Source organism: Megalobrama amblycephala, linkage group LG11 (genome assembly GCF_018812025.1).
Source record: "Megalobrama amblycephala isolate DHTTF-2021 linkage group LG11, ASM1881202v1, whole genome shotgun sequence".
Lineage (NCBI taxonomy): Eukaryota > Metazoa > Chordata > Actinopteri > Cypriniformes > Xenocyprididae > Megalobrama > Megalobrama amblycephala.
The window spans coordinates 27,002,382-27,021,630 of record NC_063054.1 but is presented as its reverse complement, the minus strand read 5'-3'; the positions used below and the strand labels follow the sequence as shown (position 1 = coordinate 27,021,630).

The window sequence follows — 19,249 nt, the reverse complement described above, 5'->3', positions numbered from 1 at the left end:
CCCCTATCTGGATGGAAGAGTCAATAAAATAAATATTTTCAGATTCTTGTGTTGAAAATGGTTTATTTCTTCCAGATAACTTGAGCTTGGGCATTTAAATTGTAGTGCTGAAATGCGTATTTTCCATCATATAGTTGCAAATAGCAAAATCATTTTATTTTTCTCAGGTATATCACATGGGGAACTGCCTCACTCTGGTGGTCTGGATCTCCATCTCAGCACTGGCCTATCAGGAGAAATCGAAGTTAGATGATTTGAGGCTAACAGTCAAACTGAACCTTAACATCACGTAAAACACTCAGTCACCTTAGAGGATGTATAAAGATGTAGTAGCTGTCTGAGCTCAGTATTCTGTTGTTGTACATTCTGTGTTTCCACCAGAAGCTCAGCCCTTTCAGTCAGTGCAGTACTGAGGATAAAACATCATCATTACTAATACAGGTTTAAGTCAAAATCAAGGTTTTCATTTGGGAGCAATATGATAATGATTGACTATAAAATGTACACTTACTGGTACTTGTTGAGAGCTGTATCTAGAGCACTCCAGAGCTTGAGTTTAGACTCTGGCATGACATTAGCTATGCTTTCCCAGTATGCTTCATCCTCTGAGTCATCTCTCATTTCCAACCCCAAAACGCTGCTCTTCTGCGAGGCCTGAACGTCACTGGACACATAATAAACATATAGCAGATTTTAGGGAACGTGTGTGATGACAGAAACATTTAGATTTGAAATGCAAGTGCACTGACTATGGTCTGCAGTATTGGGCAGTAAAATCTTTCAGAGCAACTAGTAGGTCATTATGATGGATGAGGTCAGAGGGTTCTTCAACTGATTGTCCCTGCTCACTGGTTGTCTCCTCTTCCTATCAAAAAGACAAAAGAGACGTGGAACATGTTTAGATTTGTTTCCAGAGTGGCACAGGTTGAACTCAGATGATGGGATCCACTTTTACCTCCACCTGTTCCCTCTGCTCTCCGCCATGTTGTCTGTAATTCATAAAGAACTCAGCCATTTTATATGCATCCACCTCACTCTCAATCCCAATTGCCTGTGTGCATAAAAGAAAGAAGAAACCCACTTAAATGTTTTTTTTTTTTTTTTGTCTAATTGAGTGGTTCTCCACATTTTTGACTCCAAGGCCCCCATTTGTACAAGACAATATTCAAGGGTCCTCCAATCTAAGCTGACATGTTCCCTCTGCTCACAAACATAATATATGATTTTGTGATTTTTTTTATTTATTTATTTTTTTAGCATTTTTAATAAGATTATGTTATGTAACCAAATTAAAATAATTTATCACAGGTCTAATTGTACTTACCGAGAAAATGGCATCTAGCTTTATAAGGGACTGTTCATTCTTCTCCAGATGAGACAACAGCTTTAGAAGTTTACTCTCTACGAGAAACCCCTGATATAAAAGGAGTAAAACAATAAGATATTGCAATAGTTTATAAATTAAAAAACACATACATACAATGGCCCTAATAGGATTTTGGAGAGAAAAACATGCATGATGTAGTTTTAAAGGATAAATTATAATCACTTTAAACCATATATGGTGTCTCTTTAATAACATTTAAGAGTGCTACAAAGTTAAAGCGACAAGTATTTCTCTATTTTGGGCCTGTTCCTTACCAGAATGTCCTTTCTACTGTAGATTTATAGTATTTTTAATAATTTTCTACCTTGCACTTTTTTCTTAAGAACTAAAACATTTGGCCATTATAATAAAATTAAATCGGCTCTAAAATAATATCGGACCCCACTGACCTTCACAATATGGACAAAACATTATAAAATTATATACTTGAACATTATAAAATATCTTCTTTTGTGTTCCATAGAAGAATGAATGAGGGTGACCTAATCAAAATTTCAATTCAATTCATATGCCCTCATAATTTTTAATCAAAATAACTCTTTTCTCTCATTACGTGTTTACAGCTGCGAGGGCGGTACAACCTGTCACTCATATGACATCAACCATCCACAACCGAACCACAACCATCCAACGATTTTGTTCCCCGTAGACAAAATCAAGTCCCGCCCAACGCTTTTTCTTGTTTGAGAAGCCGTTTCACTCTGATATATATCACAATAGGGAAGTAAAGACTATCGCAACTTTCGTTTCATGCCAACTTTGAAGCGATGATAAGATCTTGTATTCTAGTATATGTGATTTCAAGTAGCCAAAAGTGTCCCTAACTAAAGAATCAGCCACAAACACACACTCACCATTTCATCACACAGCAGCTCCAGAATTCTCTTCACTGTTCTCCTGTTAACTCCACCTCCAGTGTTCTCCAGGCCCTCAGATCCCTCCACTAAATGTTCTCTTGTTTCCTCTTGCAGGGTATCTGCAGCAGCCTGTGTGGCCATCCTGACGGTCTGCTGTTTGATCGGGCCGGAGCGCTCCATAAAGGGGACCGGAGGAGACACCCAAGCCAGACCCAGCTGCTGCTCGTGAATAATTCGGTCTGTCTCCAGTGCCCTGTGTGCCAGGGCCTTAACCTCATCCTCACATATCAACCACAGCTTCTCAAAATGCTCAGCATCGAGCGCTGCAAAGTGCCTGTCCACACACACAAACACAAGGAATGTCCAGGGACTGTCTGAATGTGTTTCTAGGTCATGATGCACAATAAAAATCACCCCCTGGGCTTATAATAAACTTGAACCTTGGAACCTTGATGTGAGTAAAGTTTGCTCACCTTTCTTTCTTCTGCATTTCTTTGTACTGCTGTTTGATGCGGGCATAGTCATTGCTCAGTGATTGGTTCGCTGCTTTTGACTGCTTCTCCTGTTTGGCGCATTTAGACTTTAGATTGTTGAGAGCATCTTGCATTCTGAAAAATTCAGACAAGTTCTATAGATAAGTCAAGAATACTACTTGACTCTTTTCCTGCAATGGGGTGAGATTACCAGACTAAATCACAGTTATTATGGATCCAATTTTTTTGTTCTAACTAAAAGTTTTTTGAAGTAACCTAAAAATATGATTTGTAGTGTACTAAGATTAACCTGTAAAGCTTTTAATACCTAATGATTTTCCTCTTCAGTAGGGATTTTAAAATGGTGTTCTCGTCCTCTCTTTTCTTTAACAGCTCATATTTGTAATGAAGTTTGTCTTCATTCAAATAGCAGTTGAACTTCAACTCTTGTACCTTTTTCCTTAAATTCTGCACACACAGACACAAAAGCAGAGTTTTATTTGTACCTACAGCACTATGTATCTCTAGTATTAAACAGTATATACAGTAACAGAGTTTTTCTCATAATTAAATCCATATCAAATTCACCTGTACTTCTGTATCCAATCTGATTTTGTCCATGTTGTATTCTTCAGCTGTCTGAACCCTTAGTTTCTGCAGCAAGTCCTCATACTCCTCAAGGAGACTTAAACCTTTCATCATGTTCCTCAGCTGCAGAGAAAGATACATCTGTTTTCAAATTGGTTTCATTCAAATGTATTCACATTCAAATCAGTTTAAATCAATAGAACATATCCCTGATTTACTCCCTTGTGTATGTGTGTGTCTTACATATGTTACATGCTGTACCTCTTTCTCACTACGTTCCTTCATCTGATTCTCCCATTTCTTTCTGTGTTTGGTTAGCAACGTTCTCCTCTCCTCATCAAACGAGTTCTTTAATGGTCAAAGAAAAGAAATGGTATATGACTGAAAATAATATGCATTAATGTTTATGCCATTATGTTTGTTGTAAATGCTCATTCATAATTAAACCAAGCATATCAAAAGAAGATTATGAATGACAGAATGGAGATTTGCATTTGTAAAAATGGCCTCCAGCCTGCAGGGGGCAGTACTACACCTCAATCAGCTGCAGGTCCTCCCGGTAAGACTTTTTTAGACTTGAGACCTGTTCTTCCATCCTCTCAGCGAGCAAGTCTATGTCATTAGCCTGTCTTTTCAGATCCTTCACATAGCGATCATCACCTGCCTTCAGCTCCTACACACACACACACACACAAAACACTCTTAATTATTCTTGATTTAGAGTCTATATGTTTCTTGATGCACTCGTTGAAGTGTGTGTGTTCACCTGCTGTAGCTCACTGATCAGTTTATTCTTGTCCGCTATAATCTGTTCGCAGAGTTGTTGCTGGCTGTTCAGAGCATCTCTCAGATCTAGTGGGGTCTGTTTCATTTTAGCATCCGTCCATTTGCGAGTGATCTCCTCAAACTTTTCCTGACTGGATTTGGCCTCGTTTTCCAGCTTTTCTCTCCTTCACAGGATCAAATAACATCCTTTTAGTGTGAATACAAATGTCATAGAGGTACAATTTTCAAAAATGTCAAAGGTTTATTGTCATATTCTTTGTTTCTCCCAGTGTAAAACAATTTTAGTGATATTGTCTATGGAGACATAAAAAGTGTTTCAAATCTGTACCTCAATCGACATGCCTCCTCTTGTTCTGTTCTCCTGTCAGACTCTCTAGCGTCTGCAGCTACCTGAACGTTGGTCACCAACTCTAGACCATCACTTTGTAATTTTGCCATGTGCTGAAAAAAAGAGGAATGGACAGTATCCTGAAAACCTAATCTATCTCTTACACTACGTGAATATAGTATTTCAAATCTACAATACTCTCTTGTGTGATATTTCTTAATTATCATCACTGGTATTGCATTTTTGTATGAAAATGTCAATTATCTGAACAGACCATCATTAAAGGTGCAATATGTAATATTTTATGTCTACTAGAGGTCGCTAGAGGCCTATTCAAAACAAAGGCGTAGCTTGATGATGCCACGTTTGAGCGTGGAATCTTGGGACATGTGGTCTTCACCTCTGCAGATGGTGGAAAAGAATTGGGATAGGACTCGGGAAGAAATCATGTTCATGGATGCGATTATTAACGTTACTGTAGTATGAAGCAGAGCAGGACCGAGTGTTGCGTGAGCTGAACGAGGCCGCTGGAGCGACTGCGCAACACACGCCTCACGAGCAGCGAGACTTTTATTATGTCACAGTCGCCGGCGCCACTTTCGCTTTTCCGGTCATGAGTATGAGGTAACGCAGCTCTGTTTATCATATTAGGTACATTTGAGTGTGTTGAAAATGATGTTATAACGTTACTCTGTGCATTCGCTCGGTGGCTGCTGTGAGACACTTGTTTGAGACACACTGCAGTAAGATAGATCGATTTAAGAATATCGTATTAATAAATGCTGGATGGCTTGTGTTGATAATGCCATGCAATTAATTTTAAAACGTATTGTATGATGGAGAAAATGCTGTATTACTGTTACTAAAAATAAAGCTGCATCTGATTATGCTATGTTAGCTACATGACAAAATAGTGTTTTTCTCTGAGGCATGGTTAAGCATGGTACTCAAAAAAAATCAAGAAAATTACACTAAACTAAACAATAAGACTAAACGTGTTGAGCTATATAACAATAATTAGTATTCTGTCTATAAATATCAAAACAGTTGTTGCCTTGCCTATTAAAACATGTAAATATTAAAGCGTCTTTGGTGTTTCCATGGTTTCTACAAAATAAAACCGGAAACCGAGAGTAACGCGGGTATGACGCAATTGACAAGCGACTCCTCACACGTTCCGGAGCCTTGGTTAAAATTGCAATTTTCTCACGATTTACAAATAGTTGCAAACATTTGGGATGTTGTAAGTACTCAAGTGAACAAAATAACACTGGCCTAGTGGTTTTTGGATATTTTACTGCAAAATTCTTACATATTGCACCTTAAACAGAATATTGCAATATATATCATATAGGCTTAATTATTTTAGTCTTATATAAAATTATATTTGTATGCAGGCTATATATATATATATATATATATATATGTGTGTGTGTATAGAATATTAGAAGTGGATCAAAACCTTTCATCAAAGTTGTCCTAAAACCTTCTTCTTAGGACAGCTTTGATGAAGTTTTTTGATCCACTTCAAATGTTGCCTACTACGTTATATATAATACCCTTTCACTTTGCTCCACTTCCTTCTGACTTGTCCGCGTTTCTTCTTTAATATCATCCTTTCCCTGGGAATCTTCACCAGGCTGTTGGCTGCAAAAAATATAATGTGTCATTGCACGTATAAAATCTCCACAGTTACTTAAAGGTCTGAGAAGGTATTAAAACAAGGTACTGAGTGAGCTAGCTAATGGAATCAGACCCAGCATCCCAATGTGCATACTATCCGCCCTAAATAGTATTGAATATTACTAATGTCACATACTATTTAGGATGGACTGTATGTACATTGAGACGCAGGCAAAGAGATGAATGTAACTTTACCGTGTTTTGGCCTCATTTCGTGCGACTATGCGTAGGCGACGTGCTGTAATTCTCTCCTCTTGGTTTGAAGACTCAACAGATGGCCCGGGTTCGTTTGCCTCATCCTCTGCAAAAAGTTCAGTTTGGTGCATGTTCAGTTGCTTTAACAACTACTAGTCAGAACGTTATAACGAAGAGAAGGTGAAAAAGAGATGAGAAAGAGATAAGAGTGCGACTAATGGGTGAGTGTTGTTTACAATAGCGTTGCTATGATACAGCGCAAGTGGCCGCGTGTTGGTACTGCAACACGTTTATAACTGGCATTGAACTATTTTTTTCTCATTGAAAAAAAAAAAAAATAAATACAGTACAGTCCAAAAGTTTGGAACCACTAAGATTTTTAATGTTTTTAAAAGAAGTTTCGTCTGCTCACCAAGGCTACATTTATTTAATTAAAAATACAGTAAAAACAGCAATATTGTGAAATATTATTACAATTTAAAATAACTGTTTTCTATTTGAATATATTTCACAAAGTAATTTATTCCTGTGATGGCAAAGCTGAATTTTCAGCATCATTACTCCAGTCTTCAGTGTCACATGATCCTTCAGAAATCATTCTAATATGCTGATCTGCTGCTCAAGAAACATTTAATGTGTACAATTGTACAAAATATTTGTGTACAATATTTTTTTTCAGGATTATTTGATGAATAGAAAGTTCAAAAGAACAGTGTTTATCTGAAATCTAATCTTTTGTAACATTATAAATGTCTTTACTGCCACTTTTGATTGATTTAATGCATCCTTGCTGAATAAAAGTATTCATTTCTTTAATTTCTTTAAAAAAAAATAAAAATAAAAATTCTTACTGACCCCAAACTTTTGAACGGTAGTGTATAATGCTACAGAAGCTTTGTATTTCAGATAAATGCTGTTCTTTTGAACTTTCTATTCATCAAGGAATCCTGAAAAAAAAGTACACAACTGTTTTCAACATTGAAAATAATCATAAATGTTTATTGAGCAGCAAATCAGCATATTAGAATGATTTCTGAAGGAACATGTGACACTGAAGACTGGAGTAACGATGCTGAAAATTCAGCTTTGCATCACAGGAATAAATTACTTTGTCAAATATATTTAAATAGTACACAGTTATTTTAAATTGTAATAATATTTCACAATATTACTGTTTTTTACTGTATTTTTAATTAAATAAATGTAGCCTTGGTGAGCAGACGAAACTTCTTTTAAAAACATTAAAAATCTTAATGGTTCCAAACTTTTGGACTGTACTGTATATAGTGGAGTAAAAATTGATGCTGTATTCCAAAAATATACAGAGGGGAAATATATCAGGGGGAATAGCCTATATATCAATCTTTACACCATTATAGCCAATACTTTTTGATATTTTTGATAATATATGAATATTTGTTTTATTATTGTGAATATTTCTAATTTTATAACATTATCATGAATTATTTGTATGATTTATGAAACTTAATATATATATATATTTATATATATATATATTATATATTTCTACATGAAGGCTTTTTACGCCTAACCATGTGCATGCCTTGGAATTTTTGTTTCATCTGATATTTCTGCATATATTTATACATGTAGCTATATATATATATATATATATATATATATATATATATATATATATATATATATATATATATATATATATATATAATATACCTATAAACCTATATATTTATAGTATATTCTAAATTTCAATTATTTTACTGATATTTATTTTTGCCATTTGTATATTTTAAAAATATTTTTATATAATCAAAATTATATTTTGAATTTTTAGAACTACAAAATAGCTGCTTTCTGGTACATTGAGTGTTCTATTTGTATTTTATCGCCCCATGTAATAGTACATTTTGTAATATATCTTCAAGGTTAAATATACTAGTTTGAATTTAAATATATATTTATTGCATTTTTAATATGTTTAAAATATTTTGGATAGGAAAAAATATTTATGCCAAACAATTTTTTTTTTTTTTTTTTTTTTTTTTTTTTTTTTTGCGCCATATGGGGAAACAAGAACAAACAGAAAGAATTGCAGGGTCATAACTCATGAAAAAGTGCTACATGTCAGCAACCTCTTAGCAGCAACAGCTCTTTTTTAGCAGCTGTGATGTTTGTGTAACAAGTTGAATGTGGCGATAATTTAGGAAAGCTGTCTTTATGGCTTTCTCTCTCTGTCTCCTTTTCCCTCCCCACAATCTCTGATCCCTGATATCTTTTGACATGGCTGGACTAACTGGTGTCTAGCTTTATTTGTGCACCTGACTATGCCATCAGATTAAAAGACTAGGCATCAGGCTTAATCTAATGTGACTCCTCTTTTTATAGCTACACTCTACAATATTCTCACTCTCCAATTGAGCCTTTTGCACATTCATTACAATAGAAATTTCTTATATCAGAATAGATCTATGCACTGGGGCTCTTTTTAGTATGGCGTCTATTTTGAGAGGACCATAGACTGATACATCGTTTAGAGCTAAAGTGAGTTTTGATGGCTTAACATTTAGCACAGATCACTTTTACCTTTGCTTGACTGATCATTATGAGCAGACATCATTCAACTCAATGATGCACATAGACCAAAGTTCATCTCTCTCTAGTTTCAGTATAATGTGCATTTATTTGTGTGCATCCATGCATGTTTTTCGCAGGGATGTGTTTCGCATCAATAAAGTCTTAGAAAGGGGATTGCCAACTAAAAAAATAGCAGAATGTCCTTTATTTCTCACAACCCAATAATGGGTCAAAGGTCCATGACAGCAGGAATCTGAATGCAAACAATAAAATGCATTTTATTTCTATTCAGCCATGTCATTTTGGATACTGTTCGGCAGTTGTAATATTAATATCAGTGTTTGATTTTTAAGGAAATTTTTGTATTGGACAGTGCTATTTTAGTATTATTTATATTCTATTATTTATTAATATTTTGAATTAGCTAATAATAATTTAGCTTTTATTTTCATTTTAGATTAGGATTGTTCATTTGTTCATTTTTACTGTTTTACTAGTAATTTCTATTTAGCTTTAATTGATTTTTAGTTATATTTTTAGCTTATTTTAGTACTACAACTTCAACTGCTTTTTAGTTAACAGTAACAGTTGACTGATTTTAGTTAGCAGTAAGAAAATAAGCAATTTTCATTTATGTTTTTAAAGTTTTTCATCTAATATTTATATTTTATTTTATTTCAGCTTTATTTCACTTAATAAAAAATGAGTTTAAGTTGTAGTTAACAACAATGACACTAGCGTTGGATCACCACTTGATGTCCAGTGAAGATATATATATATATATATATATATATATATATAAGAAAAAACAAGAAAAAACAAGAGAGTAGCAGGGAGTAAGAGAAAGAGCTTAAACAAGGAGGGGATTAAACAAACTGGATTTAACAAATTAGTCAGGGAGACGCAAGAGGGGATTGCAGTCGGTGTTTGTCCGTGTTTCTCTGTCCGTTTTCCTCTCATTTGTTTTACGAATATTATACAGGACTGAAGCACAAAAAGCAACACAACAGTATGACACAACAGCAGAAGTTGGAGTCTCTGATGAGGAGTATGGAGGTCCTGCTGAGAGAGGTGGAGCAGCTCCGTGAGCACTGTGGCCATTACAACCTGGAGCTGAGTCGCCACATCACGGAGCTCCGCTTGGAGAACAGAATACTGACTGAGAAATACAACGCCCTTGACAAGGAGCTGCAGGAGGCCTTGGAGACCATCGAGGACCTCCAGGACACCAAATACGCTTTGGATGCCAAAGAAAGGCAGGCTGAGAAGCTCAACCGACAGCTCTGATGGAACTGTAGACATGCAGTGACTGGAGCCACATTTTTTTATTTTTTATTTTTATTTTTTACAGTTTTCAGGGTAACCAACATAGCTTACTTAGTTGTCTCTGCATATTAAGATTGAGATACAAGAAAAAAATACATTCATAAAAATTAAAAAATGACAGATCTCCTTCCTGAAATGTTATAGTCCCTATAAGCAATGCAGCTTGTTGATTCAAGCATTTTTTTTTTCTACATGAGTAGCATACGTGGTCTCTGGATCTTATTTACCGGAGTGGAAGTGAAGCATCGTGTAGGTAAAGTTGGCACAGTGAATCTACATTCTCCTTCACAATGACAACCACCGTCTGTCATTTTGGTTGCTGAAAAGTGAAAAGGACTAAAATAGCACCTTAGAGGATTGAGTGTCACAGAGCGCTTCCACCCCTATGATTTAATACTATATGTTTAGTGGCACTAAGAGGAACATCTTTGGTTAGAACATTAAAAAAAAGCTTCACAGTGAGATCTGTCACACATTACACAATTATGCTTTCATAATTATGCTGTTTCTTGCTTTCTAAATAATATTTTGAGTCTCTGGCCCCATTAGTAGACATGTATCTTTCTGTAAAGCTAAAACCCTATGTACACTTGACCTCTGACCTTTCTTGTAAAGCACTGCAAAATTATAAAATGATGATCGTAACTGGTCTAAATAAACAGATTGTGTAGAACTCAAACTGTTTTTCATTTTTACTAAACAATTATGTATGATGAAGTGATCAAGATCTCAGACTAAATCAGATTTGTGCAGTCAGGCATGATATTGTCTCCCAAGAGGGGTTAATTGTAACCCGATATGAGTAGTGTGTATTGGTATGTTTGTGTACGTGTGCACAAAGGAAGAGATATTCAGTCCTGAGTGAATGGACATCAGTGTCACAACTGTCTCGCTGTGACTGGGTGAACTTGGAAGACAGTGAAAAGGTAAGAGACTAATCATTATAGATATTTCAATGTTTTGTGAATTTGTGGTCAACAAAATGTAAAAATGCCTTAAAAATTCTTTTTTCTTTTGTGTGTGTATGTTGAAGATGATGCTCCACTTTCTTCTCGGGATCTTGTGCTTGATCTCTGCAGTTTTCTGTGTGGGTAAAACAACATTAACATGAAACACATGTGCTCAAATTAGTAAGATTTTAGCTCTTAAGTAAATGATTCCCCATGTATGTTCTAAAAACGTTGTGGGAACAGGGATTTGCAATGTTTTTAAAATGTTAAAATGTCCAGTTTTTGTGTCGTGAGTAGAACTAATTAAAATTAGAACTGATTAAAATGTCTTCTAACCTTCTTTTACTGAATATATATATCATTATTTGAATGTTTATTTGTAATATTCCAAGAAGATTAACTTCTGAAAATGTTGTTCTCACAACATTTAAGTAAAAACAACATCATAAAGACATTTCAAGAACGTTTCTCTTAACAACATGAGAATGCATATAAAATATTAATAATGTTGTAAGAACATTCTATAAATGTTATTTAAAGAACGTTTTCTCTTAACACTAACATAACCTTTACAAAACATTAATGAAAGTTGTGGGAATGTTTCCTGTTGGCTGGGATGTCAGAGGAGAGCATCAGATCTACTAAATTTATATACTTTTCACCAATAATGTTTAAGGGATTAATAGAAAATGGTTTTATGTCAGATGGGAATTTGTCCCCACCATGATAGAGAGTGTGTGTTTGCTGTAGGTGAGGCAGCCGTCTGATGATTACTGGGGCGAGTATGGTCCATATGGAGCCTGCAGCCGCACATGTGGCTCCGGAGTAGCTGTGAGAACCAGAGTGTGCAACACCATGAGGTGGGTGAGCATGTATGTGTGTGTAGTATAATTGAAACCCTTTTCTTTATAGACTTCATAACTCATCTTCTATCCTTTAATATAAAGGACGGATGGTGGACACAACTGTGTGGGACCATCCAAGTCCTACAAACTCTGTAACACACAGGTAAACAAATTCACACACAATCAAATGCACACGCACTATGTTTTAATGTAAGTGTTTTAGAGTGCTAAATCTTTTGTCTTCTGTAAAGGAATGCCCTGTAGGAGCTCGAGATTTTCGTGAAGAACAGTGTTCTCATTTTGACCGAATGGAGTTCCAGGGAAAACGTTACACATGGCAGCCATATTATGGAGGTAGAAAATGACACAAAGCTTTTACTAAATAACATTTCATTCTATTGATTATACAGTTTTTTATACAAGGATGTTAGAAGGTTTATGTTTTTAAGGTAGGTGGCTGAGTTAAATAAAGTGTTATAAATAAATAAATGTATAATTGTTTTCCACACTACAGTTTCTCATCTACGATTTTTTGCATAAGCCTCAATAAATTTGGTTTTATTTTACACTTAAAACTAGAAAAAAGTAAAAATGTTATTAAATAATGCAATTTGTCTTCTATAAAATTATCTGTTTTTAAGGTTTTAGATGTTTAGAAACAAGCCAAAAAATACTAAATACTAAGAAAATGATTTGTTGTCTAAAATATTATTTTCACATAAATATAAATTGGAGCTTTAATTTGTTACGTGACAATGAGTGAAAGACTTTTGTACACAAATTAAAGGGTTAGTTTACCCAAAAATGAAATTTCTGTCATTAATTACACATCCTCATGGCTTTTCAAATCCATAAGAGCTTTGTTCATCTTCGGAACATAAATTAAGATATTTTGATGAAATCTGAGGTTTTTTATCCCCCATAGAAAGCAACGTAATTACCACATTCAAGGTCCAGAAAAGTAGTAAAGACATCGTTAAAATAGTCAATATGACTACAGTGGTTCAACCTTAATGTTATGAAGCGACGAGAATACATTTTGTGTGCAAAATTTTTTTTTTTTTAAAATAACGACTTATATTATTGACTATTTTAACAATGTCTTTACTACTTTTCTGGACCTTGAATGTGGTAATTACATTGCTTTCTATCGGGGATAAAAAAACTCTCAGATTTCATCAAAAATATCTTAATTTGTGTTCTGAAGATGAACGAAGGTTTTACGTGTGTGGAACAACATGATGGTGAGTAATTAATGACAGAAATTTCATTTTTGGGTGAAATAACCCTTTAAGTCTCAAGTAGATTTAGTCAGAAAGGTCTGGATGCTTTCATATCTTGTTATCGTCAAAAACCTACCTCGAGAAGTTCAGTGCAGGTGTAATAAGATGAGGCTCTTTATCACATGACCTGTTGTGTTTTGGTCCAGCGTCAAACCCATGTGAGCTGGTGTGTGTGCCCAGAGGAGAGAACTTCTACTACCGTCACAGACCCACTGTGGTGGACGGCACACCGTGCTACGTGGGTCACAGAGACGTCTGTGTGGAGGGTGTCTGCAGAGTAAGTGTACACTGACTATAGCACAAAACCACACACACAAACATTTCATTCTAACACCCTTTATCTCTGCTGAAAGGCGGTGAGCCATGGGGAGATTGTGGCATTTGAGGATCACTCTCTTCCTGTCACTTCTGGACATCGACCTGCTGCTGCTCTTCTGGACACCTACAGGTAATTTATGTATGTTTTTGTGTATGTGTGATATGTCTATGCATCTATAATGAAATGTATACAGGGGTTGGACAATGAAACTGAAACTGGCCAATATAGTGTTGGAGGTTTCATGCCTATATATATTTACTTTCATTGTCCAACCCCTGTATGCTTGCACATTTGGATATATACTTGTTTTATAATTTCCTCTTGTTTTTTGTTTGCTTGTTTTTGTCTCTTTATATTATATTTAGTGCTGTCAATCAGTTTTTATTATTTTTATATTGTAATAATTTCACAGTTACTTTCCAAATTAATGTAGAAACAACTTAAAGACAGTATATTTGAAATATTTGTTTAATGGCATCTTTTTATGAATGAAGGCCAGTTTTACTGATGTCTCTATGACATTGATTTTTTAAAAATTAATTATAGACATTCAACATTACAGTATAACTAAAAGCTATCCATTTTTAATCTTTAAAAAAAACCTTTTAATTTAAAGGTGCCCTAGAACGTTTTTTCAAAAGATGCAATATAAGTCTAAGGTGTCCCCTGAATGTGTCTGTGAAGTTTCAGCTCAAAATACCCCATAGATTTTTTTTTATTAATTTTTTTAACTGCCTATTTTGGGGCATCATTAAATATGCGCCGATTCAGGCTGCGGCCCCTTTAAATCCTCGTGCTTCTTGCCCCCCGAGCTCTCGACTATAAAACAGTGCATAAACAAAGTTCACACAGCTAATATAACCCTCAAAATGGATCTTTACAAAATGTTCGTCATGAATGCTGCATGCATGCTTCGGATCATGTGAGTATAGTATTTATCTGGATGTTTACATTTGATTCTGAATGAGTTTGATAGTGCTCCGTGGCTAAAGCTAACATTACACACTGTTGGAGAGATTTATAAAGAATGAAGTTGTGTTTATGCATTATACAGACTGCAAGTGTTTAAAAATGAAAATAGCGACGACTCTTGTCTCCGTGAATACAGTAAGAAACGATGGTAACTTTAACCACATTTAACAGTACATTAGCAACATGCTAATTTAGAAAGACAATTTACAAATATCACTAAAAATATCATGGATTATGTCAGTTATTATTGCTCCATCTGCCATTTTTCGCTATTGTCCTTGCTTGCTTACCTAGTCTGATGATTCAGCTGTGCACAGATCCAGACGTTAATACTGGCTGCCCTTGTGTAATGCCTTGAACATGGGCTGGCATATGCAAATATTGGGGGCGTACTTATTAATGATCCCGACTGTTACGTAACAGTCAGTGTTATTTTGAGATTCGCCTGTTTTTCGGAGGTCTTTTAAACAAATGAGATTTACATAAGAAGGAGGAAACAATGGTGTTTGAGACTCACTGTATGCCATTTCCATATACTGAACTCTTGTTATTCAACTGTGCCAAGGTAAATTCAATTTTAAATTCTATGGCACCTTTAAGTTATAATAAATTATAAGTTAACTTAAAACATCTTGACATAAACTCATTAAAATAAATGTCAAATTTACCTGTGGCCTTCCTGTCTAACAGGTAGGAAATATACAGAAATTCAATAAAGTTATCAAACACTTTACAGTCTTAACTGCAAAAAAGGATAAATGATAATCATTATTAAAGCTACAGTTTTCTGTTACCTTTGTTCTTTGATTAACATAATGACAGACTGTCACAGACATCACAGCAACTGGTTTATTATCCTACTGTAACATTAAGAGCTGCCGCTACATATAATGTAACGCTAGTCAAATTATGACGGAAAAAACAGATGCTGCGTTAATTGGTTAAATATTTTTAATGCAATTAAACTGAAAAAAATTACCGCATGCGTTAATGCGCTAATTTTGACAGCACTAATTATATTATTTCTAGTCCTCGAATCAAGTGACTATCTTTATAGTCACTATCTTTATATATTGTGTTTGTAGGTACACATACAGCACCTATTCAGAGTGTTCTCTTCACTGTGGTGGGGGCGTGCAGACCCGTAGTGTGTACTGTATTAATGAGAGAACATCAGCAATGGTAGATGAATCTCACTGCATTGCACAAGGCCTCAGAAAACCAACTTCCCAGGTGGCCTGCAACCAGCACCCCTGTGTCGAGTACACTGTCGGTCCTTTTGGTGATGTATGTAATTATTCCATTAATATTTATATATATGCACACATACTCAGTAGATTTTTTTGCAAGTGTTGCTCTTTTATTTATAATTTATTGATTGTAGTGCTATTCTGTTATTTCTTCCAGTGTTCAGTGACGTGTGGCGAGGGACAGCAGACGCGGGAGGTGTTGTGCATCGGTGGCAGAGGAGAGCGTGTCCCTGAGCACCATTGCAGGGGTCTCACACGTCCACATGAGATCAGATCCTGTCAGAGACCAGCTTGCCACCAAGTTTTTAGATACTACACTAATGACTTCAGCTTGGTGAGAAAAGGAAGGAGAGGAAGAAAACGAAGGAGAAAGCCAATCAGTTTTAAGTATTTTCCTCTCTCTGTCTCTTTCAGTGCACTCGTAGCTGTGGAACTGGTACTCGTGAGCGCAGAGTGGTATGCATGGATTTGGATCAAAATCAATATGCAGATGATAGATGTGCTTCTTTCAGGAAACCTCATGCTGTGGAGAACTGCAACACACAGCCCTGCCCTGGTGCACAAAGTGAGTTTATACATGGTCATTGACTGTGTATGCACAAGTTTTTGAAAGAAGTTTGTTATGCTCAACAAGGCTACCTTTATTTTATCAAAATACATTAAAACATTATTACAATTTAAAATAACTGTTTATACTTTACTATATTTGAACATGTAATTTGTTCCTGTGATGGCAAAGCTGAATTTTCAGCAGCCTTTACTCCAGTCTTCAGTTCTGATCCTTCAGAAATCACTTTAATATGCTGAAGTAATCAGATTACTTTTTTCAAGTAACGAATAAAGTAATGCATTACTTTAAAAGTCCCCATGTTGAGAGAAATCGGGAGTACGTGCAGAGGTGTTGTGCGCACTGTGTGAACATGATGTTACTAGTTCTAGACAAAATGTGAACGTTTACTCATCTCACTTGCACAAAAACAGATTCAGTATTCCTCAAAATGAATAATAAGTGAAATGCAAGCTCAGAATATTATGCAATCCTGCAGTAATTAGTTAAATGTTAAATAATACAAATATACTTTATGTATTTAATCTCACTTTATTAGCCAATGTCTTTGCTTCTGGTCCAATTCAATTATACCAATAAGCAAAAATGACTTACTAAACATCACATGCTGCGCCCTCTACTGTACAGGTGTGAATTTGCATTTCCTTCAGCCTGAGTCTTGTGAAAGGGCCTTTACATTTGCCAAAAATAGAACTTTTCTTTGTTATTAAAAACAAACAAGCAAGGTGACAATGTACAGCAAAAGTAATATATAAAAATAAGTAAGATAATAATAATAATTACATAAATAAAATCAATAATAATATATAATAAATAAATAAGTTAAATGTTACAGAATTTGATATAATTATTGTAAAATCACTGTGAAATTTAAAATGATTATAAACTGTAAAATTATTGTAAAATGCATTCTTTTTGAATAAAAGTAGCTAATGATAGGTAGAATAAAATAGTGTCCGTTTAATAAACCTAAATATTCTCCAGATAATATGTTACACATATTTATACATTTTGCTGATTAATGGATTTTCATACATGACAATATATTGCTCTCTTTTAAATTTTAGGAAGGGTTCCCTAGAAGGGAATCACCATATTTGCCAGTCTGTGTCATTAAAAATGACACTATGAGGCACTCATCCTGTACTTGTGTTGCTTTGGTTTAGTGGTGCCCAGCGTTCAGGACCCTAGTGGTTACGAGAGCTCCTTGCGTGGATTTGTGCCTCATACCCATGATGCAGCCTCAGGTTAAAAAGCTGTCACAAATATGTGGATGATTTGAAAGCAGTTTTAAATGCATGTATCCATTACTCATGTGCTTATTTTGTATTGTGTATGTAATGTTTCTTGCTCTACAGTTCACAGGCCAAGTGATCCATACCCCTCAGTGACTGGTCCGCATTGTGCCCAGTCATATTACGGCTGCTGTCCTGATGGCCACACTGCTGCCTCTGGACCTCGTGGAGAAGGCTGTGCTCATGATGACTGTAATAGGTCCAGGTACATATTTAATACATAAATACTAAATAGTCAAATAATCTGCCCACATACATGGATACACTTTCACTGATATTTTATAGTAGTACTATTATTTAAAAAATAGTAATACTTTATAAATCTTGTTCTAATAAGATCGCTATAATGTATATATAGATTTATATATATGTAATATAATATTTAGAAGAATTTAAAACCTATGAACTGACCTTTTATATCATATTATACCATTATGTTGTGTGATAATAGATATGGCTGCTGCCTGGATGGAGTAACTGCTGCTCATGGTTTTGGAAGAGCAGGTTGTCCTGATTCCCCCTATAGGGTATAGCTCATTTAAGCATCACTCAATATTCCTTTATGCTTCATCTATCTTCATATAATGTAATTTAATTGTATGAACTCTCTTTCAATCACATTATCGCTTTTGTTTTTAGGACTACAGTCCAGTCCGTCAACCCTCTGCTAGTGTGTGCTCTTTGGCACGGGATGTTGGGTCCTGTTATGAATGGACAGCTCGTTTCTACTTTGATCATTCCTCTGGCTCTTGTTCGCATTTCTGGTATGGTGGTTGCCAAGGAAATGGCAATAACTTTGTCTCCAAGGAGGAATGTGAGCAGACATGTAAGGCTTCTGCCAGAGGCCTTGCCCCAAGAGAACCAACATCCAGGAGAGGGATCAATGGGGTCAGAGGTTATAGAATGAGATCCCGTGCATAAAGGGTTTAAAAGAAGGGTCATTGCAATCCCACAACAAACAAATCTCACATACATGCAGACAAAACAACAATTTATTCAAAGGTGCACAAAGTAATTTTGCGCTTGCTGATATGAAATGTATCTTGGGTTTATACTGACATATATTGGCATTAATTTGTGATAAAAAATATTGAGTGCACCCAAGCTTTTTATTGTAGGGTTCAGACAAACAGATTCACTTAACAGTATTTGTCAAACATGACAGCATCAAAACAAGTAATTTTTTACACATCCAGTTTCATTAATTTCATGAAAATAAATTTGGTGTAAACAAAATAATTTTTCCTTTTTCTTTCTGTTACTATATCCATATACTTTGTTCTTCAATTGTATTCTCTTGCTAAGCTATTAAAGTGTTAACACAAACCAAGAACACTGACTCTTTATGATTCCACCCAAGAATTTACCTGAATAAAGCTTTTGTTGCCTACAGAATGTGAGACGATCTTGCATGCAGATTTATTTAACAGGGACAGAGCACATTAATAAACATTACAGTAAATGTGCTAGAGTTAGACTACAGGCTATTTTTCATCTGTAGTTCCTGGACAGAATGACGAAAATTATTATAATGATGGTATACACATGCAAAATAATAATAATAAACTGAGCAAAAGCACAAGCATAA

The 19,249-nt window shown here is 35.1% G+C and overlaps 2 protein-coding genes across 2 annotated transcripts; one reads left to right on the top strand and one right to left on the bottom strand.

The window, feature by feature from the left end:
* Positions 1 to 46: 46 nt before the first annotated feature.
* On the bottom strand, positions 47 to 6,548 carry drc1 (dynein regulatory complex subunit 1 homolog (Chlamydomonas)). Its single transcript, XM_048207025.1, has 16 exons — positions 6,298 to 6,548; positions 5,979 to 6,066; positions 4,420 to 4,532; positions 4,072 to 4,255; positions 3,841 to 3,978; positions 3,567 to 3,653; positions 3,306 to 3,428; positions 3,046 to 3,185; positions 2,718 to 2,852; positions 2,242 to 2,578; positions 1,325 to 1,414; positions 956 to 1,051; positions 750 to 865; positions 512 to 664; positions 307 to 409; positions 47 to 226 (listed from the first exon to the last, which is right to left on the bottom strand). The coding sequence occupies exons 1-16, from the start codon at positions 6,426 to 6,428 to the stop codon at positions 173 to 175; spliced, it is 2,088 nt and encodes a 695-aa protein (XP_048062982.1). The 5' UTR covers positions 6,429 to 6,548; the 3' UTR covers positions 47 to 172.
* Positions 6,549 to 11,005: 4,457 nt separating this feature from the next.
* On the top strand, positions 11,006 to 18,987 carry paplnb (papilin b, proteoglycan-like sulfated glycoprotein). Its single transcript, XM_048207026.1, has 14 exons — positions 11,006 to 11,105; positions 11,213 to 11,266; positions 11,880 to 11,989; positions 12,077 to 12,137; positions 12,226 to 12,328; positions 13,404 to 13,534; positions 13,611 to 13,705; positions 15,634 to 15,835; positions 15,956 to 16,132; positions 16,213 to 16,363; positions 17,533 to 17,613; positions 17,725 to 17,866; positions 18,113 to 18,188; positions 18,301 to 18,987. The coding sequence occupies exons 2-14, from the start codon at positions 11,213 to 11,215 to the stop codon at positions 18,580 to 18,582; spliced, it is 1,665 nt and encodes a 554-aa protein (XP_048062983.1). The 5' UTR covers positions 11,006 to 11,105; the 3' UTR covers positions 18,583 to 18,987.
* Positions 18,988 to 19,249: the final 262 nt, after the last annotated feature.